Source organism: Hippocampus zosterae, chromosome 11, assembly GCF_025434085.1.
Source record: "Hippocampus zosterae strain Florida chromosome 11, ASM2543408v3, whole genome shotgun sequence".
NCBI lineage: Eukaryota > Metazoa > Chordata > Actinopteri > Syngnathiformes > Syngnathidae > Hippocampus > Hippocampus zosterae.
Window position 1 is genome coordinate 17,021,024 of NC_067461.1, and position 20,610 is coordinate 17,041,633.

A 20,610-nucleotide genomic window follows, 5' to 3' on the forward strand; every position below is an offset into this window, starting at 1 on the left:
GCTAAGCAGAACATAGTCTTCAGTAAGGCTGGACGGACATGCACGAAACAACAGTATGTGCTCTATTTTCAACACATTGCATGCGGGTTGACGTCCTTGATAATGATCCAATTCCTCCTAAGCATGTATCCCACTTTTTTATTGTCCTTTGTGATTAACAAATAATTCATGTGTTTGTTGCTCTTTGTCGCATCACCTCAGGTACAGAGGGTGTATGTTTGATGAATGATGACATCCCGTGGCACTCGAAGGGAGGAAGGCTGCCGCAGCATCCGGCTCGGGGAACTGAATAAGAACGTGCCAGCTTATTTTCACAGCATTATGACTATCTCGGATTCATCTTTTGTGGTTATGAAAAAGATATTAGCAAATGTAGAGGAGTGATTAGAGTTCATGGCGCTGACAAAAAATGTGAGAGGGTTTGCAAAATGTTGCACAGATACTACATCCTGATGTTTTGGTAACACAGTAGTTGGTGTTTGGCAGAGATTGAGGTGGAGGAGGAGCCCGGAGTGAAAACAAAGCATCCCATTCTTACCAGCATGATTCTGAGCTGCCCCCCCCCCACACACACACACACAAAAAAAGAAAATCAGCCTGTGGAAAATGAATGTTTATAAAAATAATAGCAACTAACTGTTCAGATAACAGACTTGAACCTGCCAGCATTCACTTTTCCCATTTTGGTGCTTTCAGTGCTTTTATACTGAGGCCTTCCACTATGAACTGTTCCCAGAGCCCAATATACTCACAAGCATCTTTTACAAACAAGGCCAGTAAATCTCGCATTGCTTTATAGGCTCATTGATCTGTACATAATGCACAGAGCTGGAGAAGATCTCAATGCAGGAGATTCTGCAACACTTTTGTCGAAATTACTCTTGACTCGTTTACAAGACAGTCTAACAACAGCTTTATACTGTATAGCATTTTACTTTTTTGTCTCTGAGATTAAAAAAAAAAGTCTTCACCTCAACCCACTGGAGTTAATTCACAAAAATTCTGCAAATAGGCTCCTGAGAAAAGTGGAAACTAAACAGCTGCTGGACAGAGTATTTGACATTATGAGCCGGATTTTCATGTCTAGCGCAAGTCTCGGGCAGGGTTGGGCAAACCTTTTGACTTGCGGGCCATAGCCCGAGAGAAAGAGAGTCCGGGCCAGGGACTTTTGGAGAAAGTGTTTGGGCCAGATATACTAAAGTGTTGTGTGTCATGTGCAAACCTCATAATACAGGAAGCAAACTCAAATAAATGAACGAGCTAAATTACTAACCGTGGGCACTGAGGACTACGGCATTCAAATGTGCAAAATAGCTCTCATCCAGGTTGGGTGTTTAGGTCAATGAATATGCAAATGTAGCGTTTCCACACTCTTTGGCACAATTTGAATGAAAAGACCACACTCACACATAACGTGATCTATCAAACCCGGAGATTGGATCTGTTTTTAATGAGTTTCAATTGAAGACGCAAAGTTAAAGAAATCAACATTTGTTGAAAAAAGATGAATGATATCACTTTCAACATTCAAAACATATTATTACCAAACAAAATACACAGTCTCAAACATCTCTACGCTGATCATTTTCTGTTCTGCTGCTGTGCGTGAATGCATGCTTAATTGAAAGCGCACTTTCCAGATTTTCTGTGAATTTTTTTTCATAACACGGCAGCAAAAAAAAAAAAAAAAAAAACTGTGGGAACAGTGTTGGTGCTGTTCCTTTTTTTTTGTCAGTGCATCATAGTCTGGAGTTAGTTTTGTAGTGACAGTTCTCAGGATTGTGCTAGGTCACTTAACTTGGGGGCTTTGTTCATGTTCATAACGCCGAATGTCTGCTCACACACGTAGGTCGAGCCAACAACACCAGCATCTTCTGTGCCATCCTCCAAAACACGGCGTCATCAAGGGAAGCGTAAGTCATTCGGTTTCACTGACTTCAACTACTTGGAGCTGGAGATTGATCAATTCCAATTGCAGCTCCCGCGGTGATGTTTCAGGGTTTTGTGACAGGTGGGCAAGACACCATCTGATTAATTCTCTGTGCAGCTTGTCTAGTGATTTGCAGTATTTCTTCGTGTTTCGGGTGGCGTCTTTCTTCACTGCTCTTGTGGAAAAATGAGCACTGTCCCCTCTCTTATTCTTGGGTCACCTCATTTTTACAGGAGCGCTTAAATGACAACGGGTAACTGAAAGTGAATTCAACATCAACATTTTTATACAAGGGAAAGCCGACGTTAAAGAAGCAAGTCTCAAAGTGGACGTGAAATAAGTTAAGTCAAGTCAAGTCAACAGTATTTATAGAGCACTCTCAAACAGCCATTGCTGCATACAAAGTGCTGTACATGGAGCGATTTAACATACACAATAAACAGTAAGACGAAATGGTAATAAAGGCGGTAGAAAGCACCAAGCAGTAAAATCATGCTGAGTCGAACACCAAAGAATACAAGTGGGTTTTGAGGAGGGCTTTAAAGATGGGCAGCGAGGAGGCTTGCCGAATGTTCAGTGGGAGGTCATTCCAGAGAGAGGGACCAGCAACAGAAAAGGCTCGATCCTCAGTTTAGCTCTAGGTACTTCTAACAAACACAACACTCGGGAGAACCTCCTGAAAGAAACTTGGGGGAAGAGAGTCGCAAGGGGAGCCAGATGGCTTCGTCTGGCGAACTACATCCTCCAAAAGCGCCAAGGACACAGTATCAAAAGAATTAAGTACAGCTGAACATGGAACATGGACAGAGGGGTCAGATGCGGTATTTGAGACCGGAGTCCTAGCTGTAGAGACCTTATCAATGAAAAACTGAAGGAATCTGTTGCACATCTCGGGTGAAGAATCCGAGCAAGTACCGGTACCACCGCAGACGAGTTAAGATTGACCATGAAGAATACGTCACTTCAAAAAAACTGATTTGATTACCCGGGCAAACTTCTCTCATGACATTGTGTACTCCAAATCCAGAAGAGGAACATTACACGAGGGTACAGATTCACAAGAAGGCATTTTTCATTGATGATCAAGATTTGTGTCTTGTGGCACACATAAAAAACAACAAAATACAAACAGAATATACTTTGGTGTCAGCTTAACTTTCAGCTGTCATAGTGGCCCACACATGGCTGTAAACTGTCTTATTTATACAGTAAGATCCCCCGCACTCCCTGCTGTGGTGTGTGTGCGTGCGTGCGTGCGTGCGTGCGTGCGTGCGTGCGTGCGTGCGTGTGTGTGCATGTGTTTGTGAGTGCTGATAGAGCACCCGCAAACATGGCGTCTGTTCTTAAGGCCTCAGCCACCTCACTTTCTCAGCCTCCTTTATCCCTCAATTCTCCCCGACAGCTCATGTCTATTCAAATCAAGTGCCGGCGGAACTGTGACAGAACGTATTTTCGCTGTGGAATATGAAGTCTCAGTTCCTTTGGGTGTACAGTCAAGCCCAGAGTCCCTGCTCTGATTCCTCCACTGCCAAACAACAACAAAAGTATGAGCGCACAGCCATGGCAGCGAGAATCCCATTTATAGCAATGCTGGCCCACAGGAGGCCAATGTCACATTTTGCTATTTACAGGCCTTGCAGAAAGGGGCAAAAGCAAGCTTGCGAAAGCGAGAATATCTCACTTTAAGTCTGTCAGCCTTTATTTTTTTTTCCCTCCGTCAGATGGGATTCTGGCTTGTGTTGGATACTTCTTGACACATCTTCTTCTGGGCTTTTTTTTTCATAATGTCATCCATCACCACTGCCTGATTTTTTATTTATTTTTTGGAATGGCTCCTCCGCAGCGTAAATATGGTTCTTAAACTAATAACATTTCTTTTTCTGTAACAAATGAAGCATGTGACTCACCTTGCTATTGCTACTTTACTTCCGAACAGCGTGTGTGTGTGTGTACAGACAAATTAAGATGTGTTGAAAAGAGACTTTGGCGGAAACGATAACATCATGCTCAGCCACCCTGTAGTATTGAAAAGAAAAGTAGCACATGTGCTAATCCACCTGCCTGAAGGCCACATTTCAGAAGAGCAGTGAAGCAAGAAGAAACAAGCAATCTTAATCAATTCACTTAACGGTAACCCGTAACACAAGATCATTTTGAAAATGTGGTTTCAAATGTTATACTACACATCCATCCATCCATTTTCTGATCCACTTCACTTCACAAGGGTCATGAGACGTGCTGTAGCCTATCACAGCTATCTTTGGGCAGTAGGTGAGGTACACCCTAAACTGGCTGCCAGACAATCGCAGGGCGCACATAGACGAATAACCATCTGCACCTACCCTAACTACTAGGGACAATTTTGAGTGTTCCATGAACCTGCCAAGCATGTTTTTGACATGTGGGAGGAACCCGGAGAAAACCCATGCAGGCACGGGAAGAACATGCAAACTCCACACAGGAAGGCCAGAGCCGAAAATCGAACCCCGCACCTTTACACTGTGAGGCAGACGTGCTAACCGGTCGACTAGGGTGCCGCCTGCAGAGGGGAGTAGTTGTATTACATTGAGGAGAAGCCCACACACAACTGTAATCTGTCTTTTTTATTTATAGTTATGGCAGTACAGTCTCAAGAGATTAGCATGTCTGCCTCACAGATCTGAGGTTCTGGGTTTAAATCGTTCCTTTCTGTGTGGGATTTGTATGTTCTCCGGGTGTTTGCGTGGGGGTTTTCTCTTGGGACTTTGTCCCACATTCTCAAAACATGAAGGTTATTGTCAATGTGTATTTGTCTGTATGTCTCCTGTGAATAGCTGGCAACCACTGTGGGGTGTGTACCTTGCCTCTTGTTTAAAGTCAGCTAGGATAGGCTCCAGCACACCTGTCTGCCGAAATATCAATATAGGAAACGGATATTCATTCATCCATTTTGCTCTTTTTTTTTAGGGTGGGAGTCAGCCGAACTCGAGCCCAACTGATTTACAGCAACAACAAAAAAAAAGTACACACTGAACTGGTTGATAGTCAACCGCATGATACATGAAGAAGGATAACGTTGCCTTCACATTCCCACAAGTCATTATCAAGTGGCCAAATCATCTTTTTAATTCTTTCTATTCAACATTTGGCATTAACATACCATATGCAACCCCTCACAAATGATTATATATCCTCACATTTGGACATATATTTACTGTATGTGAGTGAAGACAACAAGCATTGAAAAGGCACACTGCAGCTGGTCGCTTTGTTCACACGCATACACACATACACACACACACACACACACACACAGAACGTCCAATCAAAGACGCCCATTGGTTGTTTCTCCTGGGAACGGTTTCTCCTTGAATCTGTATTAATTTGATTGCGCCCATGAAGAATGTCAGCAAAGGATTTCACAGGAGTGAGTTTGTGCAATTCTGCTCTCTTGAATTTGACATCTAACCCCTTTGCTGCTATTTAAACATTCGAACCGCCTCTCATCTCAGAAGAGTTCTTAAATGTCTGAACGCATCCTTTTTTTAAACAGTGTGAGTGTTGATGTGCACTACAACACTTACCCTTCACTGAGATTTCTCCCAGGCTGTGGTGTTAATTTGTGATGTTGTGAATTTCAAGATTAACATGATGTTTTTCATATTTTATGATTATATTTTTCATTTACAGTAGAATGAAACTACGCTGCATCGTACTGAGAGCTGTTTCTAATATATCAGCCATAACTGAATACGATAGGCATCATCTTAGAAACACACTTCTGTCGAGATGAGAAGTTCTGCATTATTGCCAAGCATCCACTATAATAAACATACCTGATCTAACCTGGGTGCATTACCTTTGAAAAGTCTTTATTTCAATATAATGCTTGTAATAGTGTGGTTGTTGTCCTTTTTTTTGTGACTTTTACCAAATGTGTCTCATAAGTGCATCGCGGCAAGACAAAAGTAAACCTTTTGGGCCCATGTAGAATCGTGTAGTGAGCTTATTTAAAAAAAAAACACACACTTTCTAACCAAACAATCAATATGTCAGCTTTTCAGAAAAGCTCCACGCCCTGGGAGCCTCATCACCTCAAAAAAACAACAAAAAAAAAAACGAATTCATTTCATTTCTGTCCTTCCTGCCAACAATCGTCTGCCTGTTTGATCGTTGGTCCTCCCAGACCTACAAAAACTGACAAGTGGAAAGAGAGAAACAACTAAAATGAAGTATCAGCTGTGTTTGCTGGACTGTGCATTTGTACAGCGAGTTTGCACCTTATTTTTTTGGGGTGGGGATTTTGGCATATAGTGCACAAGTCAAATAATGCTCTGTGTAAACAAATAATCATTAGCTGCCGTTTAACTTACGTACCTCCTAAGGCTGCATCCTTAAACCAACATAACTGCTGAAGATCCATTATGTTAGCCGTGATCCTCAAAGTGGTCACTCGACAAAGTAGACATTTTTTTTCAGTCCATTTGGGTTTAATTCAGAATCAGAATCATCTTTATTGGCAAAGTATGTAGAACACATAAGGAATTTGTCTCCGGTAGGACAGGTTACATGATCACCTTTCATAACCCCCGAACTTTGGCTTGACTGAGAGCCTTATGGTGACTATCTGCCATCGTGAATTAGTTCTGTTGCAGTCACTGCGCACAGATAAGAGCCAACTCCTCCAGAGCAGACACGGATACTTAGTAGCAGCTAAACAGCTAATGGCATGTCTGCAGCTTGTGTAAACTCGTATCATCATGCTTTCCACATTATTACTTGGGTGCTACTTGTTCAAATGATTCAACGAGATTGATATATTGCCCGTTTCTGAGAACTTGGGGCACAGTTCTGTCAGAGGAGTTTTAGCTTGGGAAGATCAGGTCAAGTCATGACTGTCTATCAGCTGCGCATTCACCTATACACTCGTTTATGTCTTTGAATTGGTGGTTTTACAAGGTGGCAAAATGTGGCAGCTGCCACCTTTACCAAATGATTTACCACCCCAGGTGCCACCCGTTAGCAATGAATCCATTAACACTAAATTCTAAATTTTGGCCACAAATGTGGTGGTGGAGGAGCCCAAAAAGCAGGCCAGAGGAAGCAGCAGGGTTAACTTGACAAAATGTATTAATCACTTTCTTAACACTAAGGAAACTAAATCCAAAACAAACACAAAGTCCTACAAACAACAAAAATCCAAAGGAGCAAACAAAAACCCATGCCAGATGGAAAAACAAGGTGAAAGTAATACAAACACAAATCCATGGCAGTAATGCGCAAACACTGTCGGAAACAATGACCCGACCCTGAATGGTAAGGCAAGAAGTCCTTTTAACAAAAAAAATAACTGCTAATGACATAATGACCAACAGGTGTGCCGCTGCAAGAAGACCCCTACAGTGCCACCTGTTGTTCACAAACAGATCTATGACAATAATAAATGTTCCTTACATTGTCTCTGTACTTCATTTACTTTCAAGAAGAAATGATTATGTCCTAAAACAAAAAAACACCCAAAAAAACACCAAACAACAAAAAAAGTCAAGTGCATTTTAATTTAATCATCCCAGGCGGACCACAGACATTCAGGTAAGCAATCATGTATTCACGTTTGCTCTATTCTGTGTGTAACATCTTCAGACAGTCTGTCAAGCGTGCCAACTTGTGAGGTATGAGTTAGCAGTAGGATTTTTCTTAATAGGGATTTATTGAGACGCAGCGGCACTGCTCTCGAGCTTACATCTAGTCTTGCTCTCTGGCTAAGTTAAATGATATTTTGTAAACAATACACTGGAATGTCTCCCAATATTAATAGATACATACTACATGATCTGATATCACTGTAGTGTGAACTTTTTACATTTCACCTGAAATCCAAATAGAGTAGTTTGTGTGTGTGCGTGTGTGTTTGTCTGTCATTGAGCCCAATTAAAACCTGGCCTCCACAGCAGGAAGTGTGTTTATCGAATAATGAGTGATACACGGGATGCACCCTCACTCCCTCCTGCAATGCTTCCTGATAACCGGCATTCATGCCTCGCTCACCTCTTTTCCAGTCTCACAGCAAGTCAACTTTCACTGAAGCAATAACTCTGTCCTACCCTTAAACACCCCATAAATCAAACACTGGTCATTTCATTGACAACCTATTTCCCAACCCTTAGCACATGACACAGAGGTCAAGTTGAATCAAGGGATAATGTCCCAATGGTGGTAACATTGGGCTTTTCAGAGTAATTTCACAGATTCCTATTTTTAGCCTTTTCAAATATCTTCGCACTGCCTGGTGCCTACAACCTAAATATAGTTTGTGTGCAAACACATTCATCAAAAGTCAAGAATTAACTTAGTCCTTCGAGATGGTTTAAATATTTTTACCGGTACCTTATTTAGTTCCATGAGCACGGAACACTCTCATGATGATGCTATTTTAGACATTCCTTGCTGAGAATAATTCACTTTCTGTCCCTAATGAAATGTCCTGTGAAAATACTCACACATTTTTCACTATAAGTCATGGGGAAGTCTATGCGAGGGGCGTCTCTGCTGCGTAAAAATACATTTAAAAGGAAAATGATCGACTTTGGTGATCCTACAAAGTCTGTGCATGGGCCAAGGCTAAATGAACCAGGTCATCTTGACAAGAGTCACTGTGTGATTAATTATTTTGCTCTCCAGCTGTCGCGCCACCACATCATCTCCAAGGTTGTGACAGACGGGTACTTTAACAATGGAAATTATATTTTGTGAAGACCCTACGTGGTTGCAAAAAACTCTGTGAATGTTGCACGGCAAAAATTCCTTGCTAATCTATGAATTCAAGCTCAGATGAATACACAGATACAGACACGCACAACCTTGTGTGCAACAGTATCAGTGGTTGGAGTACTCCCTGTTCTCTGTAGGACTCCCGGAAGCCACCCTGCTACACACCTTATCTCTGAGTTCCCACCACTAGCAGAAAGGGAGGTCTTTAATTCGACTCTTATCATGCTAGAGAGGGATTTGAGATGAAATAAAGGGAATGTGTTTATTTGCCGGAGGAGGTCAGAGCCCCTACTGCACAATGCCAGAGGCCCACAGCGCCACTTTCCCATGCCTACGTTTGATCATTCGTATACACATACACATGTGATCACACAGTACATGTGGATGTAAAAAAAGAAACAAAACACCTGCTTGGATTTGTGCATCTTAAGTGAGAGTATTTAGATTTCAAGTCAATCCATTTAAAGTTTGAATGATTGCAAAGTTGGAGGCATTAAAGGAATATATCATTTAGTCACAAAGTTAAATGTTAACATGAAACAATTAGTCATGACACGATATGGGCATGACTAGTGGCCCATGTAAAAGAACTGAAAATTGAATGGGGGGGGGGGGGGGATTTTTGTGTTTCTCCTATTAGTCACAATACCATCGTCGACACTTGTGTGAAGACTTTCTAAAAGATGTTGAAGGCTGTCTGTGAGAATTTATGTCCATTCCTCCAAAGGAGTGTGGTCAGTGGCCACTGATGAGAAAGCTTGGCTCAAAGCCCCCGTTCTCATTTGTCCCAAAACTGTTTTGCTGCCTTAAGGTCAATGATTAAAAAAAATAAAAATATAAATAATAAACCCCGCTACTATTAAAAAATGAAATAAATCATGCACAACTCTCTCAACACACTAGATTTGCACTCAAAATGAAACTTTCTTTGGAGTGGAGTTGCTGACTCCCACTTTGATTTGCGCAACGTACTGCAATATATGTCCTTAATGAATCTTGAAATTAAGATTGGTGTTTTCATCCCACCTATTTCCAGTCTTATTTCCATCCATCGATTTTCTAATACGCTTATCCTCATGAGGGATGCGGGCGTGCTGGAGCTTATCCCACCCTGAAGTGGTTGCCAGCCAATCACAGGGCACACATCGATGAACATTGACACTCACAATCACACCTTGGGACAATTTCTGGGACAAAAGTGTTCAATTTACCTACCATGCATGTTTTGGGAATGTGGGGGGGAGGCCGATGTGCGAATCAGTCGACTCCTGTGCCGCCCCAGTCTTATTTTCAGGGCTTGAATTTTTTAATGTAACCACTAATAAGCTGTTACCCTGCTCCGGCAAATTAAAAACACACTCTTATTATTCTACTGGAGAGAATTTAGTTTTTAGTGTGGGGGACAAGGGTGCTCATGGGAGCCTAAACACTCATTTGCATTGCCAAGAAAATTCAGAACAAGAGAGCTGGAGACAGACAACATCTTACCACCCCGGTGGGGGCGGTACCTTGAGACTCACAAACTTTTGAAGTGGAAATCTGCCAGCACCAAGAGGAGGGATGCCAAATTGAAATGTCTTTTGACAATGACAGTCATTGTATTTGCCCCAAGGAGCACAAGGAGAGCGAGAAAGATGTAGAAAGAGACACTAACAGAGCCATGGTACTGTTTTTCAAATGTAATTTGGGGGGGGATTGCTTCTGAATACCAGACATGTCAATGAGGTCACGATAGTCGTTATGAATTTTCTGTTGGAAATTTTACACATAGAGGCAGCGGTGTGTTGTAATATTGTAACAAAGAAAAAAGCTTGCTGAAGCTCAGATTCATGCCTCGAGCTTTGATGCACCAGCCACGTCAATGCAAGGCTATTTTGCAGCACACTAAAATGATCACATGATGTTTATTTGTAGACATTTACTTTACAATGTTGATTAGATTTATTGTTTGGGGAGCCTGGCATTATATATATTGCTGCAGGTGATTATCCTTTAACCGGAGCCAAAATGGAACATTTTGTGTTGTTTTATTTTAAAGCTTTGATGCCAAATGTGCAAAATGTCTGCAAATGTGTCATCACGGGACTTATCAAAAGACCTTGAAAATGCCCTTTCTCATGAATTAATCATGCAAGTCGGCAAACCGTAACATTCCCAAACTCAGACAGCTGTTCGAAATGAGGCAAATATACTCCACGTTATTTAGCCCTAAACACTTTTCTTACAACTACAAACTAAGAGCATGGTTTTAACAACATAAGAAATGTTATGTTAACAGTGGCATTCTTTTCGCTTTCGGAAGACACGCTGAGACGGTTCGCTGGATTCTTTCGTTATTTGCGAGTCGGGGTTCAGTACCAATCTGCTTGGTTATTCTCATCCTCTCACCACTGGAAATAAACACTGGACAGCACACAAATAATGCAAGCTTTTTGCCTCAGGAGCCTCGACTTTAAGTCTTGACGGTGGTCTCGCTAATGGTGGTAAGAAACCGTGAAGCAAATGTCATTCTCAGTTAAGACGCAGGGATGTTTTCACAGTTCACAGCAAGCTTTACACTGAAGTCGTTCAAAGTCCACAAAGGTGTTAAGATTATGATATAAAACCTCAGATTGTCACAGATCAACAAAAATCCAGTGACAGCAGTAAGACCGTTGCACATGTTTGTTTTGCTGGGGCTCAGAGGATAAACTCCCATCCCGTCAATGTGTCAACTTTTTCAACTGCACGTTACATCAGCAAACTTCTGATGAGTGAACTTGTTGTGCACAACTCAGCTTGTGGCTCCTTTCTACTGAGTGAGACGTGTGTGCTTATTTTTGCTTCATTCTGCAAATTCCCCCCAAACACCCTGGTGGGGAAAAATAGATTTAAAAAAAAATGCATGTCAACGTGTGCCCAATTAAAAGCATCTCTCCCCAGGAGACACGGTGGAAATGAGCCCCGCATTTTGATGCGGGTGCCACTTCTACAGTGGTGACACGCTTTCTATTTTGGCATTTTAATTATCCAGATAATCTTCAGGTTGTGTTTCAAGAAATACACACATGAGGAGGATACTGTATGTGTCGAAGACGCGCTGGAAGAGACAGAGCACAAATGATATCAGAGAGTATCAGGACATATCTTATCCACACAACCCAAACACATTCCTGCTCATCAGACCTTGAGCAGCACAAAGGGCACAAGTGGCGCACGGCTGTCAATATTTGATCTCATATCGCGTGAAAGTGTTTGCCTTCCTCGGCAACGTCTTACATTGAGTCTTATGGAGATCTAAATACAGTACATTTATATATGTTGCTGAAAAATTAAGTTTGGCTTGGGTACACATTTGAAACTGCTGCCACCAAGTGGTGCTTTGTATAAGCTTTCTCTTTCCAAAATTGCACTACATGCAGTTCCATACACAATAGGTGTCACACACACGCACGCTAATCAATAAGAGCTAGTAGTAGTGTACACAACATCTGCATTCCAATAAAAATTGGGGTTTTTTTTTCAACCTTTAGAGACACGGGCGTCAGCGGAATGACAGCAGTTTTTCTTTGCTTAGATGAGTTCACTTCTGCTTACACCATCCTCGGCTTGCAGAAATTTACTTCAAATTGCGTTGGCGAATCCATGTGTCGTGTCTGCTTCATTGAACATTCGATTAATTCTCCATCACATCAAAACGCCTCACCAAATAAACTTTCTTTCATGGAGGTCTAATATAGAAAAAGACGCTCTATATGGATGAGAAGATGTTATCAGTGGGTATGCTCCCAGTGAGGTTCAGATATACCCACGATGCATATTTATGGTGTATATTATGCATTGTTTGACTTTCTTCAGAGGAGGGGTAATCTTTTTAATGGCATAAATTTAGAGGTCCAGAAAATTAAACACATTTTGCATGCTTACTCTGGCCTTGGCATGGCATAGCAGTGTGTGTGTGTGCGCGCGTGCGCGTGTGTGTGTGCCCCACTCCAACACATCCTGAGAGTCCATGTCTTGAGACCTTGAGAGCCAAAAGGCATAGAGGCCCGTCTTCTGGGAGACACGGGGAACTGACAACCCTGAACAGATAAGAAAGTGTTCCACCAAAAGGAACAAGGCGTTCTTCCATGATTTGCCGCTGACGTACATGCCATATGCAAGATAGGATGGGGTAACTGTGACAATAGACAACGTGTGCTGTATCTTTTTTTTTTTTTTCTTTTCGACTGAGGCATCTGTGGCTTGAAACCAAGGGAGGGTGAGTGCTGACTAAGCACAGGCATTCGCTACTCTGTTTCTCTGAAACATCTTCAAGGTCCCAGAGGAGGGATAAATGCCCAACAGGCTGTGATGCCCCCACAAGACACAGCTGGAGCTCCATGGGGTAAGTCCTCTTCATACTTCACACACAATACCAGAATTTAGATGAGATTTTAACTTCAAGTCGGATTTTTATTGAATTCACCTTGCCTCCTTCCATAACATGCACATGAAAATAACGTGAGTTGTCCTGTGTGGATTGTTCTTGTCATTTGTTTCCTTTCTTTCAGGGTGCAAGCAGGATGAAGCAGCTGGGGGTTTTTTGGACTCGCTGTTCCTTTTTCCTATGCATATACCTCTTTGAGAAGTCACTTTAAAGAGGCATAGGGCATGGGAAAATGGGGCTGCCGAGGTATTCCACAAATTCTCTCGTCATAACAGCCGACATGTTAACACATGCGAAGTGAGGAACCTCTCCCGCATTACGTACACGTAAATTTTGTGATGTCGTAGTTCTAAGTGATTCCTCTTTTGAGAGCATGACAAGTTGTCTGCTTTTTCTGGTGATGTCATATTGCATGTTTACTCAGTTATTACTCACATAATTTGTCTGTTCAATATTTGCAATAAAGATTCCATGGAACACAAGACTTGGTCATAAAAATATTAACTGAATGTTATTTTATTACAGTGGGTATGTATTTGAAACATTAGCCATACTATTTTGATCTTACATGTATTTGCATTGGACACTATAGGCAATATATTTTTTTACCAACTCTAATAAGCAAAAGGCCTCTGTATTGCTGTTCCAAAGTCAGGCAACTTTTTTTTTTTTTCACGTCAATATTCTTTGATAGAAAATACCAACCTTTAATACTGTTCAATCCTGAAATAGTTTGTCATGAAATGCGTTATGTAAGAGGGAAATCCATTTTTTATTATTATAATGCAGTACTCTTATAATCAGGTGCTGTGAAAGCGCTATGTAAATAAAAATGGATTGTATTGTGAAATGTACTCAGATATTTCTGCAGCTTTTATGTAGTTTAAACAAAACAGTAGTCTAAGCAAAATGGCAGTTCAACAGCATCAAAGTACACTACACAATACAGCTGAAATTAAACGAACATGTCATTTGTTTATCGTTCGTACATTGGCTATAGCAAAATATTACTGTGTAGTGAGGAAAGTTGCTTCAACACATGACTTGGGTTCACTGGGTTAACTTGTTTAAAGTGATGGGCTCCATGAAACAAGATTCATTTCATGAAATACAAATATCATCTTTTTACACGCCATTCATAATGAAGAGCTATGGTATAACCACCATACACAGCAGACACCAAAATGAAGTTGTTGTTTTTTTAAGTCATGGCATTTCATTATCAAAACTTTTTTGCCCAGTTGTAGTTTCATTCGTATCATTCGCATATTTCCTCGACGCAACAATGTCATTTCAGTTTGGGGGCTCATAATCAATCCATTGAACATTTTGTTTCCAAGCAATTTAAAACACATTTTAGATGCTGTGCCTACAGCACCACTTGGTCAAGTAATTAGGTGTTATGTATTGAATAAATTGTCTGATGTACAGTGTATGTCTTTATCAATCCTGTGTGACTTTAGCCGCAGAACAAAACACACCCCATAGATTTGATTCTTCAAACCTGAAAACTGTGAGGCAGATGTGCTGACCACGACATTGCAGTATGCTGTCAGATAGAAAATCCAAAATCTCCCCAAAGTGTTACGAGATGATCCCTCTTGAAAACATGTGTTTCAAATAATTAATGAAATACCTCATATTAATAAGACATTGATGAGAGAAATCCTTGCCTTGACTACTCATGCACAAATAGCAGTTAAATTGCAACCCAGCAATAATCGGATGATGTTGTATGGAACCGTTTTGCCTCCTACTAGTGACTCTTAGTGAGTCTGCAGACAAACTTTGCTCTTGTAAACCTTGTAAACCATTGTGACACCTTTGGCTCCAGTCTGTCTACTGCCATCCAGTTGGAACAGTTAACACCTCTACACCTTCAACTCACCTGATTGAAAAAAAAGATCAGTGAAAAACACATTGTCATTCCACTAAAAGGCTTTTCTCTCAGACAATAGACATTTATTGATGTTGTTTTGGCCATTAGAGGCGGTCACTGTCCCAGTTGCTGCTGCCGACTCTGGCCAAATTAGGGAAAAGGAAATGCACGCCTTAAATGAAGGATTATTCATTTGATGGATTTCTAATTAACGTTTCAAACATGAACACAAGGCGTTTGCATTTTTGTATGCTATGCTTTTGATTATAAACCTCAAACTTTGGGGATAATAAATTGTGAATGAAACAATAGGATGTCCTGCAGTGGGTCTCCACCAGCAGTTACAGGTATTTGCGATTCTGGATACAAAGTGCAACCCGTGAGTGACGGCACGAAAGAGATCGAGAGACGTGAGGCTTTATGACAGGGTGACTCAATCAGTCACCCATTTAACCAGTGCCACCTAATGACTTTAAACGTGAGGCAATACACACCTTCGGCAGACTTGAGGGCGCCTTCCCTTGCGCTGCTTCCAAATACGTGCGAATTGTTCGAAGACGGGAAACAAAAGGGCTCAATGGATCTCAATGATGTGGCACTTAGATCTGCTTTAATGTCTTGAGAATGCAAATTGACCAGGAACGAGGAGCTGTCTCGACAGCAAGTCATGCCACAGGACGCCAAATGAAAATATTTGCCTGCAGCAGCTGGGTACAGCACTTTCGGACTGGTTTAAAAATAGCCCAAATTCTATAAAAATACAAACGCGTAATCCCTTCGGTGCAATCTTCAAAGGAATGATACACAATGAAGTCATGTGATCCCCCTCCATCGTTCAATTCAACGACGATGATCGCAACAAAAAAGCAAGACCCATTAAAAATCAAGACGAGTTGTATAATTTTTTACAGGTCGTATATTTGACGCTGTCAGAGCAAAAAAATCTAACAATGTTTATTCTTCTGGTTGTAGTGGTGTTTAACTTCGTTGCAACAAACGGGGAACTGTTTCTAATATTCTGTCTTCTCCTGTAGCCAAAGTAACCAAAATAATATAAATCAATGTATCTATGAAGCATAATACCTCATGCAAAATCCCCCCTAATATTTAAGTAGTTCTCTCTAGGATCAACAAACCTCACAACTTTGATTGAAAACTTAACTTCGGACAGCAACTCAAAAATAACTTTTTGAGGAACTGATTCTCTTTGCTTGAAAACCACAAACATATCCCGGAGTAGTCAGAATTCATGTAACTTTTTTTTTTAACCCCGGAGAACCCACGGGGGCAAATTTGGCCCCTATAAATTCTGCTACTCAAATGCTACCCTTAAATCCCAAAGGGTCAGATTTGGCCCTAATCCTAAATTAGGATTACAGCATTGAATATTTGAAAAAAAAAATCATACATTTTTGTGTTTAGTGAACATAAAGCAGTCATGTAATGTATAATTCATCATTTTCTAAAGAAGAAAAAGGTTCCCACAGGTATACCTGTGGGAAGTGTAGAAGTTCTGAAAGAGGTTCAGCATTGTAAGCATTATCTTGTTTGCACTGATGTGTTTCAAGGAAATAAAACACGTTTAAAAAAACTTACTCTTTAAAACACAATGAATATTACATAAATGAAAATAGTCACTCATGAATACGACTCTGTGTCTAAATGGATTTTACCAACACACCACAAATCACTTCCATAACTCTCATTCATAATTTGGTGGGACTGTTTGTTTGTTTTTTGTTTGTTTTTCAAGAGCGGACAATTTACGAATTTTAAAAATAGTTTAATATGTACATTTGCAGGGAATTAAATACATTGGAATTGTTCATGCATTGGGAGTGTGTTTAAAATAACTTGTATTGACAACTTTTACACAGATGAGAGCACTTTTAATATCTAGATTCAATGTTGGGGCGGCGGGTCAGTGTGTGTGTGTGTGTGTGTGTGTGAGTGGTGGACAGATTTGTGGCTCAGGTCAGTAGAAGGGCTGTGGCATGGTAAAATGGTGGCGGCGCGGGATCAAAGGCCGGTGCACCCTCGGGAGGGGAGCATAGAAGGCGTTGCTGCCGTGGAACTGTCCTCCGATGGCGTGGTGCTGAAACAAGGCGGGCGGCAGTAGAACCGCGTGCACGGAGAGGAAGTCAGTCCGCATCTCGTGCACCTCTCGCTTTAACTTCATCCTCCTGTTCTGAAACCACGTCTTCACCTGCGTTGGCGAATATGAAAACGGTCAATGTGTCCATCAACATTTTTAAACAGAGGCAAGAAATAACCCCGAGAGACTCTGTACCTGAGTTTCAGAGAGGTCGAGCTTCTCTGCGATCTTCATTCTCTGCGAGGCTCCTAAATATTTGTGCTTGTTAAAAGTGCTCTCGAGCTTCCCGATTTGCTCAGAGGTGAATTTCGTCCTCATCCTCCGTTGCCGGGTAACTTCTCCTTCCTCTCCCACCTCACTTTCTGAGCTGGAAGTGTAACCGCAACTATCTGGGAGAAATCGTGTTGTGTTAGTTGACCAAAGCAAATGAGCACAACCAAACCACCGAAGCTCAAGCGCTTGAGCGTGCTTACTGTTCGGTGACGGCGGGGAGCTTTTTGGCTCGTCATCCTGCAAGTTGGAATGAACAGCTTTCTGCAGAGTAATCCAAGCAGCGTCCTTTTCCTTTGCATAAAAACTTTGAGCCACTCCACCGAGAAATTCGCCATAATGTAATCCACGCAGAAGTCTCCAGACGTGCCCAGTAGGTCTCGCCTCTCATGGCCCCTCCGGTGAACCTTAAGGGGTGGAGCACATGTACTTTTCTATTTGCATATGCAAAGTTCTCAACGGAATGATAGAAACTTGATGGAGGTTGTAATTGAGCTTAATAGAGGCGAGCTGGTGTTTTTTTTTCCTCACGTCCTGCTGGCGCCAGTAAGTCTGCAGCTACCTGTCATAATGTGATTGACTGGATGCAGACGCTGAACTGAAATGTCAACTGGCTGACCAAATGAACGACTTTAACTTGTGGATTGTATAACAATCGCGACTGTTCTAAGCCAGACGTGTGGAGATGTCCTTCCATTTTATTGATGACGTATTGTTTGTGATTTATCCGTGTTGTGTGCAAGACGAAGCCTTTCTTGTGGGTGGGGATCATCCAGAAAGTGAGAAAATCCTGCTTGATCTTTGTTGATTTGATCTGAATGAGACATTTGCTGCAGGTCCTCTTGCGGCCCGCCCAACCCCTCCCGCAACTCTTAAAAAGCAGTTTACGATATCGACCTTTCAATCTCCATCTTAATTACATTTGTTGCCGGGAGACTTCAAATGAGTTTTGTGTATGGACGGCATTGAGCTTTTGCAATCTTCAAATCACATCGCACAATCAAAGCGTTGACCGCAGGACTTCAAACCAGAGATTAAAATTCGTTCACATGCAAACAAGCTCAGACTCTCAGGAGCCAGGCCGGAGGGCCCCTTGCGGTACGCGTCAACTCATCAATGCTCGGCCTTAATTACAACTAATTGTTGACTATGATCTGCCCAGTTAGGTGGCGTTTGAAATGCAAACGCGCAAGGCAGCATTTGGCATGTGTTGTGTGTGTTGGCGAGGGGCGTGGGGATGATCCAAGGCCGCTATTTTCATAGATTGATTTCAACAACATTGCGCTTCTCGTCTCGTGAAATGACCAGATGAGTCACGTTGAGGTAGACCTTTGCTGCATTACAAAGATAAACTTTATTAAATATTTTTTTCTGCATTATTTACAACTCTTGCATCATAAAACAAAACAGATTCAAAAACTGTTATTAATTGCACTTAAGTGTTTGACTGGGAAATCTCCTCTTTAGTATAAATGTGGGATCATAAGACGGGGTCCAGGGCGGGGGGCCATCTGCTGCTGTTGCAGGACCAGCTGGGGCACGGGGACGTGGTACAGGGCTGGTCCGGTTGTTGGGTAGTGCGAGTGGCGTCCAGCAACGGCGCGGTACTGAATCGGGTGCATATGTTGGAACATGACCGGTTGGACTTGGGGAGCGAGGTCCTGAGCCTCCCGTTTGAGCTTCATCCTCCGATTCTGAAACCAGGTCCTCACCTTTTAAGAAAGACAAACCATACACGTTTAAACTCCTGTCCATATTTCAAAATGCTTCCGCTACGGTTATTAAATATGGAGATGGTTTTGAACTGTACCTGAGTTTCAGTCAGGCGCAGTTTGCGTGCTGTTTTCACTCTCTCTCCGGCATCGAGGTATTTGTGCTTGTCGAAGATCTTGACCAATCTGCTGATCTGTTCGTGGCTGAATTTCGTGCGAGCTCGACGTTGAGAGCACGCCTTCTCCGCCTCACCCACAGACGCCAGACGCTCCGTGGAAGCCGCTTCACTATCATAGCCCGAAGAGTAACCGCTTGTTTCTGAACCTGAAAAATAAATGCAATTCGAGTTAGAAGCATGCTGCGGTTGCGCATTAAAACAAAAAAGCTGCAGAATACAGCCTACGACTTACTTGGTGTTGTGCAGCGTGTTGAATGCGAAGAGGAGGTCGCCACTGGCTCTTGAGGTTTAAAAGACTTTGTTTTGGGTTGCAGGTAACTTTTTCCGTACCGAGGCGGGCTCGGCTGCACCATGCAGGGGATGTGCGGCTTGCAGTGGAGCAAATTGCCCATTCCGGCTCCTTGTTTCTCCTCCAGCGAGCTGTCATGGTGGCTCTGCGCGAGCCAATCCACAGAAAAGTATACCAGCATGTTCTCGATACGAGCTTGTGACCTGTCCAACAAGTGTCAATCGAAGTTATGAGGAAGCAACTGCCCCCGACCCCCGATCGCTGCTTTTTAAAGGAGTGGGCCAGCGCCATCATTTGCATTTGTAGAGAGTCTTGTTAACGCCCGATCGATCCACATGATTAGAGGTTAATGGCTCGTTACTGAAGCCTTTCCATATCCTGTGAGTGTGTGAAGACCTGGCGCCACTGAGACTGTTGAACACCCCCCCTCCCCACGCACCTCATGCATTTGTCGGACCTTGAGTGAAACCATGGGCTTCTGCAAAAAAACAGCTGTTTGGCCTCACCCGAGTCCCCAACTGCATAACGGTACAAACAGGGATGTAGTTATTTAGTCTGGATGTACTCAAACATCAGTGCAACACAAGAAACATTTTTTGCTATCACACCACAAAAAACATCCATCCAATTCAATATCTGATTGTAAAGATGTGTACGTGTTTCTGTGGCGAGTGAGAAAAAAACATGTCACAACAACTCTACAAGGCAGACGCAGCAATTGTTGACAGAAACAAATGTGCACACTTCATCCTGAGGTCTGGTTCATATCGGCCTCTGTTGTTTCTTGTTTTACATGGGATTAAACAAGGTGAAAAAGTATTTTAATGCATGTGGAAATATTGTTCCAGAAAAATTCCAATGACATCATGTCAACACAATAGACATAAAATAGGCATTTAATCCTTTGCATTTGTTTTCAATAAGACACCTACCAGCTAAAACTATAAGGAATTAAGTTACCACCCAAACATTCTGATTGCACACACGCAAATCAAGCTTTTTCTATTATTTCCTTAGGTCTCCTATTATCGTCTGTCGTGACTAAATTGAAAATATGGTCATCAGCTCTAAAAAGACGAAAATTCCTGTTTATTATTG

The 20,610-nt window shown here is 42.0% G+C and overlaps 2 protein-coding genes across 2 annotated transcripts; both read right to left on the reverse strand.

Annotated features, from left to right (window-relative positions):
• Positions 1 to 16,735: 16,735 nt before the first annotated feature.
• On the reverse strand, positions 16,736 to 17,670 carry vent (ventral expressed homeobox). The gene is given in 4 exon segments (XM_052080330.1): positions 16,736 to 17,173; positions 17,258 to 17,451; positions 17,536 to 17,646; positions 17,649 to 17,670. Coding segments are annotated over 4 exon segments (558 nt in total). The 3' UTR covers positions 16,736 to 16,942.
• Positions 17,671 to 18,650: 980 nt separating this feature from the next.
• Positions 18,651 to 19,763, reverse strand: vox (ventral homeobox). The gene is made up of 3 exons (XM_052080329.1): positions 19,456 to 19,763; positions 19,143 to 19,369; positions 18,651 to 19,044 (listed from the first exon to the last, which is right to left on the reverse strand). The coding sequence occupies exons 1-3, from the start codon at positions 19,691 to 19,693 to the stop codon at positions 18,796 to 18,798; spliced, it is 714 nt and encodes a 237-aa protein (XP_051936289.1). The 5' UTR covers positions 19,694 to 19,763; the 3' UTR covers positions 18,651 to 18,795.
• Between the last annotated feature and the right edge of the window lie 847 nt (positions 19,764 to 20,610).

Coding starts and splice junctions, on each gene's coding strand:
- vox (XM_052080329.1), bottom strand. CDS start 19,693: ATGCTGGTATACTTTTCTGTGGATTGGCTCGCGCAGAGCCACCATGAC. Junction 19,370..19,455: donor AACACGCTGCACAACACCAA/GTAAGTCGTAGG, acceptor TTTATTTTTCAG/GTTCAGAAACAAGCGGTTAC. Junction 19,045..19,142: donor TGCGCCTGACTGAAACTCAG/GTACAGTTCAAA, acceptor CTTTCTTAAAAG/GTGAGGACCTGGTTTCAGAA.